The sequence below is a fragment of the Stigmatopora argus genome, chromosome 6 (genome assembly GCF_051989625.1).
Source record: "Stigmatopora argus isolate UIUO_Sarg chromosome 6, RoL_Sarg_1.0, whole genome shotgun sequence".
NCBI classification, from domain to species: domain Eukaryota; kingdom Metazoa; phylum Chordata; class Actinopteri; order Syngnathiformes; family Syngnathidae; genus Stigmatopora; species Stigmatopora argus.
Window position 1 is genome coordinate 8445795 of NC_135392.1, and position 23848 is coordinate 8469642.

Below are 23848 nucleotides of genomic sequence, written 5' to 3' on the forward strand. Positions count from 1 at the left end.
TTATGATTTTTTTCCATTAACCTCAGAGATGCATTAAATTAAGTAAACACTTTAAATAACTATATTCTTTATAATGCCCAGCCTGAATCATAACTGAGATAATACGTTTTTTTAAAATAACCAACCTGTTTGTTAGTGCATCAGGCCTCACAGTTCTGGGGGCCTGGGTTCAAGTCCAGGTCGGTCCACCTGTGTGGAGTTTTGCATGTTTTGCCTTTGTGGGTTTCCTCCGGGTACTCCGATTCCCTCCCACATTCTAAAAACATGCATGGTAGGCTGATTGGACACTCTAAATTGCCCTTAGGTATGGGTGTGAGTGTGCATGGTTGTCCGTCTACTTGTGCCCTGCAATCGGCTGGCCACCGATTCAGGGTGCCCCCCGCCTCTGGCCCGGAGACAGCTACGATTGGCTCCAGCACCCCCCGCGACCCCAATGAGGATAAAACGGTTCAGAAAATGAGAGGAGATGCGAGAACCTATTTTTGAATCATCAATATTTAACCCTTTGATGCCCAAACCACTGAATCGTTAAAAAAAATGCATTTTTAAACTGTGTAGTTAAATAATACTTACTTTTAATACGTACCTCTTCTATCCATCTAATTTAATGTAAGCCATTCCAATAGGTATAAACGTTTATGTATAAACATTCAATTGTCTTCGTTCGTGGCAGCAGGACTTTTACACAATAATGTATAAAGTTGCAACAATTGTGGACATTTTTCCAGTTCCAAAAATAGTCTTTATTTTCTTATGGTTGTATTTTACAGATAGGTATGTAAGAAATACCTTAAAATTAACAGTGGTGCCAGCAAAAGCAATAATCAAATTACATGTTGACATGAGAAGGATTGTTATCCTATCAATCAAAGTCGTCAACATGAGACTTCAGCATCCAGTGAGTAAATACACAATAAGCCCATGAACATGTGCCCTTCAATGTGATGATCCAAATAAAAGTTGTGGTTCAAGCATTCCTTGAGGAAAAGAAAATGACAACACGAGAACTTGATTCAACACACAAATTATACATGAAATCAGACAATTAAACATCAGAGAAAGATTGTGCACCCCTAACCTGGAATCTCAAAATCACCCGCTAAGAAAACTACTTATTTGGGAAATGATATTTCTTAATATTTCTATGGACAATGTACTGAACATGTAGAATGTTTAGGGGCAGTAAATTTTGGCAGCCCAATAGACCTGTGCTTTTAAAACAATGGAATTGTTTTATTATTAATTTTTTTAGCTCTGATACAAGGTAACTGCAGCCATCAAACACTGATTATTAAAAAATACATTGGGTTTCTGGTGAAGGGGAGTTTCCCATGAATAAAGTGAACCTTCATTTTTTTAAACATTGTTTTTCTCTTTTTAACAAATAACATTCTGTAACATCAATATATAAAACATAAGAAAAGATCATAAATATAAGACAACTTGACATCCATAAAACATTCAATGAACACTTATTTGCAAAGCAATAGGATTTAAGCATACTGTCATCTTGGGTTGGGATGGATAACAGTTAAAACTTCGAGACATATTATACCGTAGTGGTCCTGTAGAATGTTAAAATATGTTCAAACAATGTGTGGGAGCTAAAGTGCTAACGGGTTATGTGGGAACAAGCTGAAAAAGTATGAAAACCATACGTAAAGATGTTAGGAGATGGACCATTGTATCAAATCAAAACAAAGTGTTAACTGTTACATATACTGTAGAATTGCGTCATACATACTGTATTCATTAAATAGGAAATCTCCTTTCATGCCACATCACAGCATCCATACTATGGGTCCGATACGGTTACTGGCTTGTCTGAAATACATATAACTATAAACACTGCTTTTGTTGTTATTCTAAAACATTTCTATGTACAAAAATATGAAACTTGAAGAGGATACAGTTTATAAATAGTTCCTGAAAATGTTTCAATTCTGTCTGTCGATTATTATTTTCATTACCAACTAAATAGAAGCTGCTCCAATTCTCTGAATATATATAATAAACAAAACAATCTTACAAAATAATTAGTTTGTATCGAAACTAACCAACAACAACAACCAAAACAGAAAAATGTTGAGGGATGGGAACAACACAACACAGTCAAATTTAGTCCCTGAAAATTACACCCGGAGATTTAAAGATGGCAGGCACTTGAACATTGTGATGGTGTTGAGGGTGTGTGGAGTCTGGTCGAGTGACACGCACAGATTTTCTTGATTTTGTCCAAGCGTGTTTCTATTTAAGGATATGTGCCTCCATCTCCTTAGGATTCCATCTCATCCCTGTCGAATGATGGTGGCTCAAAGCTGACCACCTCCTCATATGTTAATCCTATTGAACAGGTTAAAAGAGGAGAAATACTTAAAGCACACATTCTGTTATAAGGAACTGCCTCCCAATGACAGCAAATGTGCATCCTTACTCTTCCACTCCTCAATTTCCAGCTCACGGCTTTCGAAGCTTTGGTCATAAGGTTCTGCTTCGGGTTCATCGTCCGGATCGTGGTACTGAGCAAAGTAAGGGTGAGCCAGCGCCTCAGATGCCGTGATTCGTTTGTCCGTGTCAAGCACCAGCATTTTCTCTAGCAGGTCCACAGCTAGAGCACCGGGCACAATGTTTGATGTTATATTATACATTCATTCACAATTGAAATACTAATATCCCTTTTAAGACCAACAATAGCGACATTGTGAATGAACTGGGGCGTACTGCACACCTGCCAAGGTTTTCCCGTATTTGAAAGTCAGTTAGCCACAACAAGCTATTGTTGACAATTAAGTAAGAAAATATAAAAATAATCTCTGACATTATTCGAACTATAAGATTATTGCATGAAAACTAAAGCAAAATACAGAAAAAAATAACCGGATGTCAAAAACAACAAAAATAAAATTAGATTTTTTTTTTTTTTTTAAATGGCAGAGAAAATTTTAAAAATAATGTTTCCCTGTGTTATTTTATCTCTTGAGAAGTATGCTTCCAAAATACTGTAATAATTATTTTTGGCTACTTTACCCAGCAGACTGACACTGAACAGTTTAACTGAACAGTAACAAGTAAGTTCCCCTGGAGGGACACAGTGAGGCATTTAAAGAACAGAATGAATGAACGTTTTCCTTAAAAAATATAATTTAAAAAAAACTTACCCAGAGGGTTAGCGCCGATGAATACATCTGCAAAGTTTCTCTTGGGCATGTGGGCAAGCGAGTTGATATAGTTCCTTGCCTATAAATGGAAAAAATAAAATAGTCATAATGTGATGTGGAAAAATGAAATCTGACTATGTATTATGGATCTACGCGCATGTTGGACGTCAGAAGCCTCACCTCATGACTGGGCATCCTGCTTATAAGGGATGCTGGCGGCGTTCCCGTCAGGCGCATAATCTGCTGCAACTGGTTTATATCTATGGTGTTTTGAGTTAAGAGAACTGGTTAAGTCACTCACTTAGATGATTAATAACTTTGTCTCATCACCCTCCCTCTCTCTCCATTTAGCCTATTTTCATTTATTAATGGGCCACTCTCAACTACATAGCATCCATTAAAGAGAATACAATACCGTCGAATAAACGGAAAATGAATAAACAAATTCATTTGAATGGCTTGTAATTGAGATGCTTTTTACTGTCATCTGCATTTCTGTACCCCAGCAATGTTCCATTTGGCTTCTGTGCGTGGAATGCTCGGTGGCAGGGAAAGAGAAAGATACACTGTATCACAGAGACAATAGTTGTATCACTGAGTCATAAACCGCATGGGACTTTTATCTCATCAACGCACGCACAGTTGTTTCCAGCTCTCATTAGAAGTTCAGTCACACACCATTGATTCCGACCGAGTTTGACAAGTCTCTACCTAGGACAAGTGCAGACGTATACAGTACATACTTGGTGCGTGTTCTCGACCTCAAACTTATCCACAATCCAAAAGATTGATAGTTGAAGTAGAATGGAAGGATACGATCAGTGCCAGGGAACAACGTTCGTCCGGTGAGAAGTTCAGCCATAATGCAGCCCACTGACCAGATGTCCACTAAAAAAAAAAATATATATATATTTTTTTTTTAAAAAGAGGAAAACAATAGCACAAGGCATAACATTTGAATCTGTGTACCTGTCATATTGTAGTGCATCCAGTTGAGCATGATCTCTGGAGCTCTGTACCACCGAGTAGCAACATAGCCAGTCATTTCATCATCAGTGTGCCGGGCCAACCCGAAATCCAGAATCTAAAATGTGCCAAACATTTGTGAGAAGCAGAAGAAATGCAAGATTAAAAAAAAAACATTAAAATGAATCTAATTTGTGATGCGCTATGTAATTGATCCGTAAACGAAATGTGCTTTTATGTAAGAGTTGTAACAAAAAGTATGCTTTTGCGGAGATTAGCCAGTTACCTAACCTGTGACAGGTGGTTATACAGCAGTTTGTTGACAGTACTTAGTTTTCAATAGCCACACACCTTCAACTCACAATCCTCGTTTACAGCCAGATTACTGGGCTTCAAGTCCTGGGGAGGAGAAAAGATAAACTCAGTGATGTGCAACGACAATGTAGCATCACAACACAAACAACATAGGAAATTTGATGCTGTGTTTATCCCTTTAAGTGGGCCAAGCAGTATTGGACACATATGCTTTAGGTGGAAATATGATCTCCGTGCTTCTTAAGTAGTTATACAACAGAACCAGTACTTACTCTGTGGATGATGTCTGCAGAATGGATATACTGCAAAGAAAATAAGGATGAATTGAACTCACATGCTTCTGAATTGGATTTCATTTTCAACGTGTCATTAGTAGGAGCTCAGTTGTGTGCTCAACCATGTGCTACGGTTACAGAAGAAAAAGTATTTCGCTGTGCAGGGGCAAAACCTTTAGAATGTATCTTAACCAAATATTTAAAAAAAAAACACTGAATATCCAGCAATATCCTCCTGCAGCATAAATGAAGATGGACTAGAGTTAGGTTTACATCCAAGTGTAACAAATATATTTGAGCCAATTTATTGAAAATTGTGTTTGACCTTCACAGGCTCAACTGTAATAAATCAATTGATGCTAACATTAAAACAATCTGTTTGACTACTTGTCTTTACTTTGACCAACCTTAAGTCCTCGGAGAATTTGGTAGATCAGGAACTGAACATGGTCATCTGTCAGCTTCTGACACTTCACAATGTTGTTGAGGTCTGCTCCCATTAAATGGGTGACCAAATAGCTGCAAAACAGAACCAGACACTCTGAAGGACTCAACCAAACTTGCTTCTGTAGCCCACAACTTGCCGTATTACATTGCATTAAGCACTTATTGAAAGTATACTTCATAATAATATCTACTGGCTATTATGATAATTCATGTACTTTAACAAAACCAAAAAAGGGAGGGGGGGGGGCTTTCTTTAGAAACACTGCAAAACATCTACAAAAGGCTAATTATTTAAGTGGGCCTAAGTGTATGTAATTGACGCATGTCAACAAGTAGACCACCTTACATTTAGCTATAGAGACCAAAAAGTACCACAAGCTTCATCCCACTTATCCATGACGTCAGAGACCCTGTACACACTCATTGGAGTAGTCTGCATGCGCACCCAAATGCAGGGTGCCAGATGGCTGTTGCCATGGAAACAATTCCAATGTGCAAAGTGCATCTGCTTAACCTACTTTTATCTTAAACACTATATGTAAAGGTATACTGTGTTCTACTGAACAGTAGTGATGAACAAAAACACAGTTTGACTTACACGTCACTGAACTCTTCTAAGCTTGTTGCAGGAGTGAAAACATCTAACAGACCGATCACCTGAAGGGCGGAAAAAAAGAGGGGGTAAAGATCATGTTTGCACACATTATATATAGAACACCATAAGAGCTTTTTTTTAATATCCTGATTTTAATTTGCTTACCAACCAACATATAAAATCGGTTTGGCAAACAAAACCATTATGCCAGGAAGGAAGTATTCTTCTTCCATGAAATACACAGTGTATTTATAATAACGCTGTGATGAACGCTATTCATCAGCAGTATATAATATTATATTACAGCCAAGCCAAGAAACAAATTAAAATTGGTTGTCTAATAGCATCATAACACCTAAAAATATATATATATATATTTATATATATGGTCATTGTGGTGTGCAAATTTTCTACATGCACTTGACACACAACACAAATCAGAATCCTGAAGAAAACACGCACACGTTTAAGAAAGACCTCACGTTTAGCTACAGAGACCAAAAAGTGCAACAAGCTTCATCCCGCTTCACCCACAAACGTTACTACATATATTTTTAAATACCAAAATATTGTTATATTAGCGATCGCTACATTAGTAAATTGTGTTTCATGAAAAGCCACGAAGGAGGTCATATGGGGATGTGGAATCGAGACCCACCGGCCCCCCACCCCCTCCAAAAGAGTGGCATGGATAAGTACTGTGCAATATTATAAATGAAAAAAACATATCTGTGCCATAGCTGCTCACAGCGAGTCCACCCACAGATTTGATTGGTAGGCTACAGTCACAACAAATCTCTGGTTGGTCGTTACTAGCTTTCCAAGCTCAAAAACCTAGTAGTCTCCTGGCAACAGCAGAAGGAAAACAGAATCTCTCTTTTTGACTGTACAACAAAAGCTAAGTAATATAACACTGATGAATTTAAAACACGTAGACAACAAAACACTGGATATACCTTTGTGTATTATGATGAAAGAATATGTCAATATGCTTGAAGAAAAAGTACACACATGCCATATTCTCTCATCTTGTGGCCAACAAACATTTGTTTAGTCAGCTGCAGATCGGCCCACCATCTATTAAAGTTCACACTGCTTTTGAGGCTGAACGATACAACAGAAAGTAAACTACTTGTGCAGCTTAAAATCTGTTAGGAAAACTTTCTGCAAAATATTAGTGGGTTTTTTTCTGTCCATCAAGAGGACCATTTGTGAGGTCATAGACGAAGCCTCAAAATGTCTGTTATAGTCGGGGTACGGAACCTATGCCTCAGGAGCCATATGTGGCTCTTTTGATGGGTGCATGTGGCTCTCCGCTAACCTGTGAGGTAAAATACTCATTGATTATGCAACAGTGTAGTGTGGCTCTAGATTGCTTTCGCACCAAACTCTTCCCACCATGCCTTTGTGCACTACAAAAACTATAGCATTGCCTAAAGTGCACTTTTTTAACACTTGAGTTAAATAATCATTAACTAGATGCATCCAAGTACTTTGGTTGGCAACTGAGCTCCCTACACACTGGTTCTTGAGTAAAGCATACTTCGTGCGCTTCTCTTTTGAGAGGTCGAAGAAATCGGGTCTGATATGACGTCTGTTTATGAAGGCACAGAGTGAGCCGAGTAGAAATAGCAGTCAACTGTTGGAAGAGTAGCCGAACAAGAACATTCATTTTGTGCAATGACACAAAGGAAAGAGCTTTTGTAGACACTGGAAATCCTTTTGTAAAGCTTATGTTATGTTGTTTCTGACAGGGAACCTGCGCAGACAAGCCAAAATCGAGTGTTGTCATGACACTGCTTCTCTACGGAACCTTTTCACAACATAAGGAAGTGCAGTTCTGCAACAAGATTTCAAGTGAAGATCATTACTTTAGCATTCCTCTTCAGCAAGAGCCTACTAGTATAAACGGCTCACCCATAGTTCCCCTAATGCCACAGATGAATGTGATAATGCAATGATATAGACTGTATATTCTGCAAGGAATAACTATTCATAAATCACTTTCAGTGCAGCATATATCCGTTGCCTAGAGTTGTTTGAGAAGCTACTGTGATTATGTAACTTTAAGTGGTCAATGTGGAAGTAGCACAGTCAGTCTAAAAGTGTGTGGGCAAGCGTCTGCAGGTGATTTAGCTAAAAAACCCATACATGCAGTGGTTTAAAATTGCTTTTGCCACACATCATCAGAAGCATATCTATATGCAGTATATTGCTGGAAGAATATCTAAACAAAGAACTATACGTAGTAATAGAGGTAAAGTACCAGTGTAGGATCATCATCTACATTATGGATACAGATTCTGTCTCACTTACCTTGAGCCCCCAAACGAATCAATTTTGCAAGTAAATGATAAAATAAAAATCAGCAACTTACATTCTCATGTTTCATGTGTTTAAGCAGTCGCAGCTCTCTGTAAGTTCTCTTTGCATGAATGATGGATTGGAAAGGTCTGGACAACTTCTTCACTGCTACCTTCAGCCCCGTCTTCACATCAAACGCTGAACTATAAGACACACAACAAAGTGGAAAATGGTATAATGGTCACTGTAACAACATGAATATCAATCAACATTTTCACCGGGTCAACAAAGTGTGATGAAAAGATGTTGGCTGTAGTTTCATTTTCCAACTCCTTTCTTGAATTGGATTGGATAACTTTATTCATCCCGTATTCGGGAAATGTCATTGTGACAGCAGCAAGAAAAGGCATAGTTATAAGTTAGACAGTACAGTCGCAAAGGCCGCAGAACAACAAAGCAAAAGCACAAAGTACAAAGCAAATCAAAGTCAATGGGATCATTAAGAATCACCAAATCAAATCAAGACAGAAAAGCAGCAAAAACACAAAACGGTGGATTAGCTGTTTATTCACAATCATGGAAAGAGACAAAAAAACACCCGTGTGAAAATACCATGATTTATTGATTGCAACTATGTCTATGAGGGCAGTACATAGAATATATATATATATATTTTTTTTTATTTCATCACAACAATAAAAAGCACCAAGACAGGAAAGATTTAAAAAAATGACTGGACCAATTCAAACATACCAATTTTGTAATCAGAAAACTATCTATTGCTCTTTTAACTGTAGTGAAGAGGTCTGCCAAAGTGGGCAACATCCTTGGCTGTGAGCGTCAGGATCATGAATCTTGTGCAACTCTCAGCGATATCATCAAAAAGAAGCCAAAACAAAAATGAGTGAGCCAAAGTGGAACACAAACTCCAAAATGCCAAATGAAGACAATAAAAGCAGAAGAAAAGACACGAGGCAGATGGGGATGGCCTGCATTGCCTGCAATAACTAAGGCAACATGACCCTCTTATAATAACTCACATTCCTCCTGGATTGACTGGTTATGCCGCATTACGTACAGACTAAGAGATCTGGCGCAGTCTGACGAGGCACACGCTCAGACACAGAGCAGGGAACCTTTACACTCACATTTAGCATTGAAATCTTAACTGCAAAACTATCTGCACCAGAGACCCAGTCTGTGTTACCGGAAAGTTCAATTATATTTCACTACATGTGTCCAAAAATAGAGCGATGTGAACACGTACAAATGCTGGCATCAGTTTATTGAGATGCGTCACTGTACTGAATGATGTTCCAAAACAGCCACATTAACAACAGTGAGATAATAGGAATGTTTTTCTTCTTCCGCTCCTCAGCACTAGTGAGATAATCACACACAAACAATGAACTTTATGTCTCAAAGCCTCACAAAACCTGACTCGCCTTTTTGTGGAAAACCAATTTGGAAAAAAAAATGTACAAAGCAGCATGCGCTTTTAAAAGTACTGGTGAGCTACAGAACAAACAAGACAGGCCTGAGCAAACAGCATTCAATTAGTCGGTAATAAAAATTGAGCCCAAAGCAGCCATAAAAGTTAAAAAGGAAAAATGATATGGAAGAACCCGTTGCTAAAGGATGGATGTTATAACACCTTTTTCCTTTTGTTAGCAAATTCCCATCTAAAAGTATACTATGTCGCACTAAAGAGTGGCACCTTCCTTAAGAGGTCCTCCCCTTCCTGGAAAAACAAGCACGCATTATTGTTGTTGCCATAATGACTACTGAACAGCCTTGAACTTGCCTCACCGAAGATTAGATTGCAGTTATCCGAAACTGCTGTCAAACTAAAAAGATGGCACAACCTCCCCCTGGTAGTCATGAAAATGAATGCTGGCTGGATACAAGAGTTCCACTGAGCAAGTTTCACATCTTATTTATGTTTGCAAAAGATCTTCAGGTGAGACATCAGCAACACGCTTATTTATTTATATATTTATTCATGTATTTATTTATTAACTTACTTATTACCCATCTATTTATGTCTAAAATGCCTTTCCAATTTCTGCATCCTCACCCTCTTGCTACTGTGACAATGAAATTTCCCGAATACGGGATGAATAAAGTTATCCAATCCAATCTGCACACACAACCATCTCTTCAATCTGATGTAAGCCAGGGTTTTTTAACCTTTCCCACTACAAAAATGGCTGTGCAGTCTGTTCAAATGTAAATTATGTGTTGACATATTTAATTCATATTTGATAACTAAATCAGTGCAGTGCAAATGAAATTATTAAAATATTTTTCCAACCATCAAAAGAATTGCGAGTGGCTATAAAACGACATGGATCAGAGAACAAGGAGATAATGAATTTCAATGTATAAAGAAAAACAAATGACACATCGTTCTTGTGTTACAAACTTTTAGAGGTATGGGTGAGCGTGAATGGTTTTTTGACTCCTTGTGCCCTGCGACTAGCTGGCCACCAATTCAGGGTGTACCCCGCCTCTGGCCCCAAGTCAGCTGGGATAGCCTCCAGCACCCCCCACCCTAGAGAGGATAAAGCAGTTCAGAAAATGAGATGAGATGATAATGGAGATCAAATGAAAACTGGTTTTAAGTCAATTTTCACACAAAATGGATATCTTTGACTTTAATAAACTGCAATATGTACAAGAGTCTAAACTGTGTCTCACCTTGTCTTATTAACAATGGAAAGAACAATTGCAGTAAATTGGACTCACTGTTATTGGTAACAGTAATATCATTTGGTTATGACAGGAACTAACAGAACTGGCATGACAATTAAAAATAAACTATCATAGCATACAAAAGGCAATTAAACAAGAAGCAGAACAAGTTGTTCCTGTGCATCAGCAAAGATGCTCTGTACATCATGTGCTGCTGGGTTCCACATTTAGAAACCTTGGTCTAATTTTTTTCGTAGCTCTAATCGTTAACACACAGTGATAATCAGAATATGATGACGATTATCTACTTAGTCAAAATGATAATTTTATAAAATGACCAACATCAGACTGTGCAAAGAATGTTACAGAGTGAGAAATAGAGGAATCTGGTGTCATTGATGACTGAAGATTTAATACGCACACGTGGCTTTGCCTTGCGCGTCTGTAAGTGGACCACATGGTGCTGAGAAATGTGGGGTGAGAAAATGGAAGCACTTAGCTCATGTTCTAACATCATATTGTCTTTGAGTGCTGTTGACAATTTTACATACTGCACTTTGTAACCTTGGAGATCCACACAATCCTTCACATTGATACTGCCAAAACAGTTTGCAGTACAAATTGTGTGTATGTCAAGCATCAAAGGATATGGGAATGTACAGGAAGTTTTTTTTATTTCTTCTAGTTGTTGTATCTGTGCTTTTGTCTTATGTGTTCTCACTGTAAAGCACTTTGGTATACATCTGTAGCAATCAGCAAAAATGTTGAATACCTTTGTCAATACCATCTGTTTTGTCATGTAGTGTCAAAAATGTTTCCAGCATAGAATTATTACTATTTGTATTTTATTCCTTATGCCTACTTACTATCCATTTTTTCCACCCAAAAAACTTCTGTATTCTACTGGTTGTGAAAAGAGTGCAAATTTTGCAGCTTTTCGATCCCAAAACACCGTCTCAGCTATAATTGCGTCAGTTTGCAACGATCAGTTTTTCCACTTGAAAAAGGCATGTCCATTTTTCTCTCATTTCTAGCCATGTGTGCTTAAGGTTTAAAGCAAGGCAGCAATGATAACACCACTGGACCAGCCATGTTTGCTTTTCTACTTGTATTCCAATAAAAATAAATAAGTAAAAACGGTTACACAGTAATATGGTCTAGGAGTATGACGTAACAAAGTAACGAATATTTGTTACTGTATATTACTTATCAGTGACTGTTGGGAGACTAATATGGAAAATGGATGGGAGTGACTCCTTTAACAAAACAGGTTTCATGATTTCTTTTAACTAACACTTGACGTAAAAATAAAGGCTTGAAATCAGCTAGTTTTATAAGTGTCTATATTTCTACTCAAGTACAGTGTACCAAAACAGCAAATTACAAGCAAATTGTTTCTATCCGTCCATCCATCTACTCCAACTTATCTGAGGCAAAAAAAAAATCATTGCAAACTGCTTCACATATGTACATAATGTTAGGCATAGGCAGATTTTGTAAAATGTAACCTCAAAAGAAGAAATCAGCATCTCAGAGTGTGAAGGCAAAGTTTTTTTGCAAAATGATGTCACTCCCTACACGCCGAGCATCAAGTGAACTAAAGCTTAAGTACAGAACTACTTGAAGTGCCATGAGAGGATTTTGTGATGACTAAGAATTTTGCACCTCACCTTGGGACAGTGAGTCATGGGTGTACTCCATAGGGTGACATCATTCTAGAGTCATCACCATGCTCTTTTTTTCAGCCCTCCTATTCAAAGCCCTCACTGTGCACGAGGGGGCCACTTTTACTTACAGCAAACCACGTGACCTCCTGGTGCTCTGCAGCTCAGCTGCACCCAACTGGAAAAATGCATTATGCATGCACAGCGCCGTTGCATTGGTGTTATTGGTAGCTTGTTGCAAGTACAGCATGGCTTAGGACACAATCGCAGTGTCCTAAACTGGAATAGCACATGAAAAGGATGAAGCACCATGCACATGAAAGATTATAGCAAGCTGCACAATCGGAACTTGGGCGATTCGGGACACAGGTGTTAAAAGGATGAGTAACCAGGGAGGGTGCACGCTCCATTTTCACCATTACGAAAAGGTTCAGGAATGCGCATGCTTACCAAACAGAACCGTAGGCACCAGATCCGACGGGAGACAGGTTCTGGTACCGCTCCGGGACCTCCCACATTGTTTTGTTGAGCTCCTGCCGGTAAAAAGTGGGTCTCTCCTGTGACATTCCTGCGGATTTCGATAACTCCGCAGCGAGGGGAAACTTGTGCCTTCTCCTCCCCGAGTGGCACCCACAACGAGACTAGGTTACTCTTTGGTGATAACTGGTCAAAAGCTGAGGCTTATTCTGGAAGCCAACGGAAGGTAACTAAGGGCGCCCCGTTGTGCAAAATGGGTTCCAAAGAAAGCTCTCGGAAGCTCTTTGCACCTTTTCGCCGGGGTTAAGTTCCTCTTCCGAAGCGCTGGGGACGGTTGTGCGAGCAACGGTTGGATTGTTCGCCCTCTTTCGTGTTCTGCTAGGCATGCGGAAACGTGAGCGCGTATTTGTCTTGGTCACAGCGCGCTCCCGGCACGGAGCTCTCGCGAGAACTTCGGTGTCATCGCGTAAACAAGGTCAGCTCCATAGATGCCACATAAAAATGAAGCTAGATGCAAAACGTCTGAGTTGACGAGGCTTTATTTTTTTAATAACTTGACTATGGCTCAGGTTAGAACTGGGGAAAAAGATTGTTTAAAAATTAACTTACCACTTCTATGAGGTTAATGGAAAAAAGACGTTTGCAAATGATTGAAAATGTAGTCATTTATAGCTATTTCAAAGTTTGAGGATGGTTGTCTTATTGTGCGCATGATGTATCTAGCTCTAGAACTGATATCTATAGGGGCTCCCCTTAGTGGCAATGCAGAGAACGGGAAATTCCCCGCTGGTCACCTGTAAGGTGACGTCATTATAAAAATGGTAATGTCATTAATTAACCATTAGTTGAGCAAATTTTGAGTATTATTTTAAAAGCTAAATTTAATTGCAAACAACTTAAAACAGTTTAAACACCTATGAAAAGATGATAATCACGGCAGTAGAAATGTCCTTTAATTGTCCAATTTATTTTATCGTTAGAAAACACGTTATTCATTTATTTTGCATTCTCCCTCTGCGTGTCTGATCTTTGTATTATTTGAGGACGACTGAAGATAACCATTGTTGCCTTAAAAACATTTAAACCAATCTGCCATGTCTGACTGGTGACATTTTATGTTGTAATTCTAGATCAATCCTGTACAAACAATTTTACTCCCCAGTAGCTTCTCTGAATGATAGCATGAAACCACTATCCTCATTTATTGTAACGAAGCATGTTTTAAATTACATTTGAACACCCATTTATACAAAATCTCATTTATGACATGTAATTCCAGACTTATAAACAATTATCATACAGTAAGCAATTACATGGACTGAGCTGTTTAGTGTAAGAAACTGTTTAAAATCCCCAAGATCTTAAGGAAAATAAAAGGGAAAGTTGCAATAATTGTTGTAATTGTTAAATGTCAAATTAATCATTCTCAGTTTGATCTGACTTAGCTACTCTAAATTAATGTTGTACAGGCTAAATACACCATGACCCATTGCCATAGCTTCAGTATAAATAATTATGTGAACGAAGACGACAAGCACAAGTTCCCCACCTGTTTCTCCATTAAAACAGGTGTGGATTCGGAATGACCTCATCTGTATTTGGTGACTTTATTTAACCGTGTCACCAGTAGGGAGCAGCACAGACTCCTCTTTGAAAACAAGTCCATGAAGCATGTGACGTCATGGCTCACTTAGTCCACCACATGTCCCAAAAGGACTTCGCAGGACCACAAGAGTCCAGCATCTGCTTGCGTCAATCCAACATCTTCCCAATCCTTTCTGGTGCCATCATTTCAGAAAGATCAAATAGAATGCCATGACCACACAGGAGATTGCCACAGATATATGGAGTCGTGTCCCAATGACTGCAGCTACAAAGAGATTAAAAAGAAGGCATTTACAAATTATAAGTATTGTAGAATTATGATATACAACTATTTTAACTGCTTTGCACTCTTTTGTTCTACTGCCAATTAGCTTTATGCTTCAGGAAGACATTATGGCATTTAAATATAGTGTTATAGGGCTATATGGATACTATAACTTTTTTTACGCCATGACTCAGGCAAACTACGGCCAACACTCAAGATTTAAGACGAAAATGCTTGGTGCTCCTACAAAAGAAAGAGGACAAGCATATGTTTAACCATGAGTAGCTTGACAGATTTATGATTATTTAAATCTGTGTGGCAACCTTCTATGTAAATACAACGTATTAACATGCATTTTATAGTCGAGTGCACTCGGTAATCCAGAAATGACAGTATACGGTATGCGTAGAGAAATGAAATGTCACAGTAGATTTCATTCCCTACCTTTGTAAAAGACTCCCCATACTCCTTTTTTCTCCGAGAGCAGCCAGCTGTTGAGGCGAGGTACCTTTTTGAAGTATGCACATGTGCAGATGAAGAGCAGCCCAAACACCAGGATCCCATCGAAAGAGTACACTATGGACCATGGGGACAGTAGGGGGAAATTGTTTGAAACAAAAAAAGACATTTCAAAAGGTGGAGTACCCCTTAGATCAGGGGTGGCCAAGTGCTGTCCTCGAGAGCCCCTATCCGTTCTGTTTTCCATATCTCCCTCCACTAACACCTGAATCAAATCATCAAGATCGGTATCAAGCTTCTGGACAGCTTGCTGATGAGTTGATTCAGGTGTGGTAGAGGAGGGAGATATGGAAAACAGACTGGATAGGGGCTCTCGAGGACCGGACTTGGCCACCCCTGCCTTTGATTGACAGCCAGCCAGTCAGTCACTGGGCAAATGTTGACAATCAATCACGGTAATGGTTAAAGTAGACTAGAATGTTTATTGGGGGGTACCCACAAAAAAGCAAAACTCCAAAGGATCAGAACTTTGAGGCACAAGTGCAAACCAAAATTGAACTTACTATCAAAAGCTGTCAGCGTAATTACATCAGTTTACGTACGTTAAAACTATTTAGTAGGCTGTTCGTGTACACGAAGTGCAACTATTTAGGGTGATTGTTCAGTAAACCAATAAGCATCTGTTCTTATCAATTGGTTAAACATAGTTACTAGGTTTACGTAGCCTTGACCTAAGTAATGAATGTCTGCGTCAATCACTGGATGGTTTCATTTTCAGCGTTCGGGTGTGATTTAAATATATAACTTGAGAGCATGCCTTATTTTGACAAAAAGACCAAGCAGTCTCAGCTGGACTGTGAAATGACGGCTCCCGGGCCACGTCCACAGCTAACTTAAAATTAGCTTTTGTTAGCTAACTGTCGTTGACATTTTAACTAGCGTTTGATTGAACAACACTTACCATTTGTCATATTGGCAGTGGCTTTTTATCGACAGTACGAAAAGCCTATTAAAAAGCCATCGTTTCCTTAGGAAGAGGGAAGGTAACAAAATTGAATTCGAAGTCACTAGGTTGACGTTTCCGGTTTCAAAGCCCTTCTTTCACTTCTTTACGACTGATACGCGCGCGGCTGCCCCCTGGTGGTTTATTTGGTTTACTACCATTTCATTTCTTTCTCGCTTTCTCTTTTCTCTCTCTGTATCTCTCTTTTTCTTTCTTTTTTCTTTCTCTCTTTTTCTCTCTCTTTTGACGTCACGTCTGTTTTTTAACACGCCTTCAATGACACGACATGACGTCGCTGATGGTGACGTATTCGTCGATATCAAATTGACAAATGTAATACGAAAAACCCTTGCAAAATCTGTTTTAAGTTATGTAATGCTCTATAAGCGCTCTTGCAGTGACGCTCACGAAAGAGCTGCCTTGTTTCAACAAAATGACAACTGCATGTATCGACTTAAATATTTGACTTAGTACACAATGAATGCACCTGCAGAGTCTCTGCTCAAATACGATCGTCCAATTTTAGTCCCAAAAAGTGCAGATAAAAAATCAACTAAGGTAAGTAGTACCTCTATTAATTGTGTCAAAAAATGAATTTTATTAGTATATTTTTTAAATATATATATTTCTGTTACATCTATATAAAGTAGTACTCATTTCATGTAATGTTGTGTGGCATTGCTACAACATATATAAATACATTTAAATTTAGTTTACTTATTCTTATTTGCAAAGTGCAACAGTGCATTCATAATTTATAAGAAACTACAAGAAATAGCGTGCAACTGCTTTCTGGTGAGGCACAGGAACATTTTGGTCCCTCACAATAACGTCAGTTGGTGTTTCCTAAATTCAAGTGAAGTACAATTTGGGGCACGATCTTTGAACTGCTCTGATTTAAAGAGTTTTTGCTTCAGAGAACTACAAAAGCCCAGAAGTCCAAACCCCAGCCGTCTGTGGAATATTCGTTACGCTCTCGAAAATCCATAACAGCCATTCTTGAAGAAATCAAGCAGAAAAATGAGAACATTCTCAATGTCATCTTCCCACCCAGGTACCCAAAATGCTCTGCAGTCAATGTCAACAACAATATTATTTATCGTTCTTTTTCTCTGCCAGACAATGGGAACATGCCAACAAAGAGTGGGTGCAACGAGTATGTGGTGAAGCATCCACCCGCTTGGATGTGGTCAATGTAGAGGAAGAACTGGACAAAATGCTGCTGCAAACGCGCGCCATGGAGACTGGAATCTGTCCTTTGCGAAGGCAGTTATATACAGAATGCTTTGGTAGGGATTCTGGCTTTGGATGTTATTATTGTGCACCAGTTTATACTGTAGGTATACTTTTCTTTTGTCTTTTTTTAGATGAACTGATCAGACAGGTGGTCCTCATTTGTCCTGAGAGGGGTCTCTTGATACTGCGGGTAAGAAATGAGATCCGAATGACCATCACTGCCTATCAGACGTTCTATGAGAGCAGTATGGTGTTTGGCGTGAGAAAAGCTCTGCATGATAAACAGGACAACGTGGCCCGAAAGGACAAAGTAAGACAAGAGAGAATTAGCCGTACAACACAGAAATAGTATTTATCCTTTAAGGTAAAATTTCAGTATAAAGTAAAAGGAAGAAAATAGCACGAATAAGTTAAGTGGTCAAATTAATGTTTATGGTAAGAATGATAGAATGTATTTTGTTCACTAAAATTTCACACTAAAATTGGATGCATTTTATAATCTATGTTTTATCTGTACCTTGGCTTCTTTTTAATGAATTGTGTCTGTGTATTACTTGTATAGATCTCTGATTTGGAGCATATGAATATGGAGCTGAAACAGAAGCTGGATCGCCAGAAAAATAAATATTCAGAAATAGAAAAAATGTCCGTTGAAAAAAAGGAGGCGCAAGAAAAGAAGCACACAGAGGAGATTCTGAGCCTCAGGAAAAGCAACCAGCAGCTCAAGGTAGAAAATCAAAATAACACAGTAATTGCTTTATAATTCATTCTTATTGTGTCCTTCTCTTTAGGTCCAACTCGAAGGGGTTTACTTGCCAAAGAAGTGACGTTACTGCCATGGATCGAATTGCCACAGTGACAAACATCTGAATTTGTTCCTAATTGACATCTGTTTTGAGAAGCTTAACACTAGTCATGTTAGCTGTAAAATGATCCAGGTGAAAGTGAATCATTAATGTAAGAACACTAGCATGATAGGTTTTACATAGTTTCACATCTGAACATGACTTTTTAAGGTGTGGCAGTACCAACATGTACTAAAAAGAGAGGGTGTACCCACCCTGGAAAATTGAGCAAAGATAGACCATAAGAGTGCAGATTCAAGAGTGCTTTCTTTTACATGAAACGAATAATGTGACTGATGGACAATTATTTGTCAAAACGACGTTTTAACAACCAGAGCAACATTTACCTCATCTGAATGATTGTTTTATTTGCACTCATTCCTATGGACTCATGTTCTTCTTTGCATTTTGCAGATGGTTTGTTTTACCAATTGTCAATGATTAAAAAATGGATTTCAATACAGGGCTTTGGGTAACCGTTGTAGTTCGGTTACCTTGTGCATCATTATTTACTAAGCATTAAAGGGTTATTTTACAATGATGGTCTAGTTGATGAATATAGTATACATATAAGCTCAAGCTGTGTCCATTAAATATTACTATAAATCAATCAGCATGAGTCATGAACAATTTACATACCCTATAAAACGATTTTTGTTGGAATTTTTCTTCTCCGCAAACAACATTTATGTTAAAAGTGAGCATTTTAATTCTGTGTAGTATCACTTTTAGTTTTAACTATAGTGTAAACTCTTGTACATGTTCACTGTTCTTCATAGAATCTTCATTTTTGTTCTTCATTCTACTTGCGGTCATTATTATGTATGTATATATATACAATGTATACATATAAATACAATAAATATGTATATATGTGCCAATATGTTATATATATATATATATATATATATATATATATATATATATATATATCCTGCATCCTCACCCTCTTGCTACTGTGACAACGAAATTTCCCGAATACGGGAAGAATAAAGTTATCCAATCCAATCCAATTACAAACCATATTACTCCATGTTATAAATAGTGAAAATATAAAACCCACTCATTTAATTAAGAGACAGTACCAGATTGTTTTAATAATACATCCAGGGAAGATAACACAGTACAATTAAAAACATGAAACAAAACAGTAAGGACATTGTCTCATTATCAGACATCTTATGGATTGCGTGTTTTTTTATGTGCGGTGTAATCATAGCATTGGTGAACTTGGAAAACATCAAAAGGAAAATCACCAAGGTAGAGTGACCTACTGGTGTGTATTTGTCGTTATCGTGGAGAATTTCAAATGAATGGGTGCATGGTCGGCTACGATAGAAATGGTGACATTACTCATGAACTCATGTTGTCATGAACAGAGGAAAAAACCTAGTTAACAAAACATATGGGTTTCCTCCACCTTGTACCATTAAACATGAACTTTTAGAAACATTCACTTTGCCTTCCAATATGCAGGCATAAGAGCCAGTGCGTTTACTGCATAATAAATTAACAATAAATACATTTTGAAAAAGTTATTCAGGCAGGTATGGATATTTAGACTAAAATACCCTCAAACCTACTTAAACTGTACAAAATGTTACAAAAAGGTTCAATGGGAAACATAAAAACAATTTCAAACAATAGCATTAACATGCACAAGGCTGAAGAAGGCTTGTATCCCAGGATAAAATGAACTCGATTTAAAACATCAACAAAACATTTGCGTGCAAAACTGAACTTGAACTCTTTACTGAATGAAAAGCAATGCCATCAGCATTTCTGTGTTAACATTGAGCGATGCTTTTGCAAAAATAGCAAATAAATAAATGACCTAGGGACATTTGTTGACACTTAACAATAACAAATATATATATAACTAATAGCAAAGTTGAATAGTCTCCCGAGTGACAGTATTGGGGTGGCAAGCATGATCAAAAGCATTTGGGTCATTTATTCGATATCCTTGCTACATTTTAATAAAAAATAAATAAAAAAAACTTATGCCATTTGTTACATTTGTCAGCATGATCCAAAAGAAGTAAAGTAATCTGTCACAAAATCAACTTTTTGTGAATGCCCACTCTCATCTTAAGCCTATTTTTACCTCCTCTTAAGCTTTAGTTATATTGTAGTGAAATACCCTCCTATTTTTGGGGGCATGAAAAGGGTTTGAAGAACAAGACAAGGTTAGACTAAGAAGTTCACTTGGCATATTCAAACTCATGCAGACTTAGGTAGTAGTTGAATCTTATGATGTCATTTGCAGCACAAAAGTGTCAGTTTTGCCTCACTCGTTAACCGGTATGTTAAAGTTCTAGTTAGGAAAAAGGATACTTGTACATGGGTCAAAACCTTGTTAGCCAGCATCATGAAAAATACTTAAATGGGTTTTCATATCCTTACTTCAGCACTAGCGTATTTACTTAGTGTATGAGTGGTAAGGCAGTATCTATTTCTCACACATGGAATACATTTGTTCAAAAATTTCCCATCTGTTATTAACGAGGAGGGGATGTATCATCATTTTAGAGTGTACTATGCTATGCTTCAATTCGGCACCCTTAATTGGTAATAGACACACACACAAGCGAAAATTTTAACCCCCTAACCCTCTGTTGCCTTGCCACAATACAAATAAAGTTGAACTGTACATTCAATAACGTATATCAACATAAGTAGTACGAATCCTCAATATATTTCTCAATAAATATATGGGTAGAATAGATTGACTTGGTCATTTCTTTGGTTTATCAACATACATGTGTATATATATATGTATGTATGTATATATATATATGTGTATATATATATATATATATATATATATATATATATATATACATACACACATACACATACATATATATACATATATACATACATATATACACTGATTTAATATAGTTCAATGAAGTTCAGTGCTTGCATTATTAATTATCATTAATTCTATTCATTTTCTATAACGGTTGTCCTCACAAGGGTCACGGGGGTGCTGGAGCCTATCCAAGCTGACCTCGGGCAGCAGGTGGGGGACACCCTGAACTGTTGGACAGCCAATAAGAGTGTGCAAGGAGATAAGACAACCATTCACGCTCACACTCATACCTGGAGGCAATTTAGAGTGTTCAAGCAGCATACGTGCATGTTTTAGGAAAGCCGAGTAGCCGGAGAAAACCCACGCAAGCCTGGGGAGAACATGCAAACAGTAAGGGATGGCCCGGGATCGAACCCTCGACCCCAGAACCCCAGCCGGCATTACTAATGTTTTTATACTAACTTTTCCACCTTTAGTGCAAATGAATATCGGTTATCGGCCTCCTCTAACTACTATTAATCGGTCCTGAAAAATCCATATTGGTCGATCTGTATTTGAGAATTTGGATAAACAATTTGTAAAAATGGGAAAACACCTTTTAAAAAAAGAATAGCATAATAACTTTAAATACCATGTACTTTGTTCACGGCACGGATAACTACAAAATTGCAAATCACTTTTAATCCTGCAAATATTCTCAATTTCCATCCACTCAGAGCAAATCCAATTATTTTGTAATGATTGAGAAGAATGCAACGCTGCAATGGGCTTGAAGTGGAAATACAATGGGTAAAGACTTAAGTAGGAATGGAACTTCATCTGAGTGACAAAGAGATCCATTAAGGAATCCCTTCCTTCCTTTGGCAGCACCGTGACGGGGGCACACTCCAATCATACACGTACGACGGTCGCAGTTTGATTTCCTCCTTACAAAGCTTGCCGTCACGTTGCAGCATTTGGTGTTTCTCCAGCATGTCCTCCAGACTTTGCTTATGCGTCACCAAGTATTTATTGTTGCAACCGCGGGATTTATATTCAGTGTCAAAGCGCGGGTCATGTGTCCGCCGAACATCAACTGGAGCCAGCCAGGCGCCCAAAGACACATCCTCGTTCTGCCATATTTTGAAGTACCCCACGTTGAGATGCACATATCGTACCAGGTCCGACGACAGGATGTAGCCCCCGCCCAGTGCGTACGGGATGTAATAGTCGCAGAGATCCCAGGAACCTTCCCGCCACTTCCCCCCTGTCTTGACTCGACCTTGGCCTGAGAAGAAGCCCCAGTACAGCCGAGCGGGCTCTTTTGCTCGCAGCTCCTCCTTAAGGAGATCCAACCGAGCAAATGTGTCATCATCTGCTTTGAAGACAAACTTGAAGTCCACATTCATGTCCAGCCAGGAGTACATGTGCAGCAGCTTCATGGTCAAGTTCTCATAAGAATCTTTCAGGTCAGGCAGTAGGAGCAGATCCTTATGCCGTCCTTGCTCTACGTTTAAGTTTTCAAGGTCTTCGTTGGACAGACCCAGAGTTCCTACCACAAACATGGCCAGAACGTCCGAGTCCCGCTTGGACAGCCATGTGTTTCGGATGATACTCCTGCGCTCGGTGTACTTTGGCCCCGTTGTAATGAGGACTACGAGGAATGTTGACAGGTCTTTGGAAGAGGTGTCTCGGTCGTGCTTCTCTGGACGGGGATTTAAAGCATTGCTGCGAGGGGCTAGGCCCGGTGGATCGGCAGGACCCTGTTTCAGGGTTTCTGATGTACATTTGGCCAAGAAAACAAGGACCACGGCAAAAGTGCACACAGTACAGAGGAACAACGCAGTCTTATGGCGGCACACGAGGCGTAGCAAATTCATCGTGCTGAGCCTATGATACAGGGGGGAAAAGTATTTGTGTTCATATGATCAAAATATACAAATATAAACTGAAATCAGCCAGAAATGGAAGCTGCTAGAATGGTTCATTCCATATAATGAAATAATAGTGGCGTGATAGTGAGCGTGTATGGTTGTGTGTTTCATTGTGGCCTGCGATGGACTGGCAACCAATTCAGGGTCTCCCGGGCTCTCGGCTCTAGCACCCCCTGCGACCCTTTTGAAGATAAGCGGTATGGAAGATGAATGAAAGATTTGATCACCATCAGGGGAGTCAAACCAATTCCCCAAAGGGTCGCAATGGGTGCTGGTCTTTATTCCAACCGATCTAGTGTTCTAAAATAAGTACCACTTGATTGATCGTCTCGTTCGGTTTGAATTAACCGAATGCGGAGGACCCCTGATTTACGTTCCGATTACATGCTTGGATTGTTACCAAGAAGGATTTAACAATTTACTGTATTTCTTCCTACTTGGTAGTTGTTTCTACGGCGTTGCAATTTAAGTTGTGATAGTTGTTGTATTTACCTGAGCAGGAAAGTGGCCAGTGTGTGAATAGTCGAGTCGCAGCAGGCCGTGCAGCTTTGCAAAGCTAACGTCGGCGTTGACTACCGAGTCGCTATCCAGCAACGGTCTTCGCAAAAAGCATTACACATTGTGCGTATATAAGGAAAAGAGAAAATAGGACTCGCAAAAGTATTGCTTTTAATCGTACCGGTCGGTAAATAAATGGATAGTCCCATCACCTGGGGCAAGCAATTCCGTTAAACAGGAAACGCAGTCTATCGACTGGAGTAAATGACAACACAAATATGTCAATTGCTTTTTTTTAAACAAATATTTTT

At 38.6% G+C, this 23848-nt stretch overlaps 4 protein-coding genes across 5 annotated transcripts; 1 reads left to right on the forward strand and 3 right to left on the reverse strand.

The window, feature by feature from the left end:
- Window positions 1–719: 719 nt before the first annotated feature.
- mapk14b (mitogen-activated protein kinase 14b) lies at window positions 720–13304 on the reverse strand. Its single transcript, XM_077602317.1, has 12 exons — window positions 12869–13304; window positions 8134–8263; window positions 5760–5818; window positions 5122–5233; window positions 4712–4741; window positions 4476–4523; window positions 4128–4242; window positions 3975–4046; window positions 3339–3418; window positions 3159–3237; window positions 2435–2608; window positions 720–2343 (listed from the first exon to the last, which is right to left on the reverse strand). Exons 1-12 carry the CDS (start codon window positions 12982–12984, stop codon window positions 2276–2278), a joined length of 1083 nt encoding a protein of 360 aa, XP_077458443.1. The 5' UTR covers window positions 12985–13304; the 3' UTR covers window positions 720–2275.
- Window positions 13305–14057: 753 nt separating this feature from the next.
- Window positions 14058–16352, reverse strand: tmem167b (transmembrane protein 167B). Its single transcript, XM_077602321.1, has 3 exons — window positions 16186–16352; window positions 15210–15341; window positions 14058–14765 (listed from the first exon to the last, which is right to left on the reverse strand). The coding sequence occupies exons 1-3, from the start codon at window positions 16193–16195 to the stop codon at window positions 14683–14685; spliced, it is 225 nt and encodes a 74-aa protein (XP_077458447.1). The 5' UTR covers window positions 16196–16352; the 3' UTR covers window positions 14058–14682.
- A 52-nt stretch (window positions 16353–16404) lies between these two features.
- Window positions 16405–18829, forward strand: LOC144075371 (axonemal dynein light intermediate polypeptide 1-like). Of its 2 annotated transcripts, none has more exons than XM_077602319.1 (6): window positions 16405–16785; window positions 17145–17281; window positions 17347–17516; window positions 17595–17773; window positions 18026–18190; window positions 18255–18829. In XM_077602319.1, exons 1-6 carry the CDS (start codon window positions 16705–16707, stop codon window positions 18288–18290), a joined length of 768 nt encoding a protein of 255 aa, XP_077458445.1. In that variant the 5' UTR covers window positions 16405–16704; the 3' UTR covers window positions 18291–18829. The 2 variants fall into 2 exon arrangements, with proteins under 2 accessions (XP_077458445.1, XP_077458446.1); XM_077602320.1 differs by having other exon boundaries at window positions 17595–17653.
- Window positions 18830–21136: 2307 nt separating this feature from the next.
- b3galt6 (UDP-Gal:betaGal beta 1,3-galactosyltransferase polypeptide 6) lies at window positions 21137–23806 on the reverse strand. Its single transcript, XM_077603933.1, has 2 exons — window positions 23532–23806; window positions 21137–22995 (listed from the first exon to the last, which is right to left on the reverse strand). The coding sequence occupies exon 2, from the start codon at window positions 22983–22985 to the stop codon at window positions 21966–21968; it is 1020 nt and encodes a 339-aa protein (XP_077460059.1). The 5' UTR covers window positions 22986–22995; window positions 23532–23806; the 3' UTR covers window positions 21137–21965.
- Between the last annotated feature and the right edge of the window lie 42 nt (window positions 23807–23848).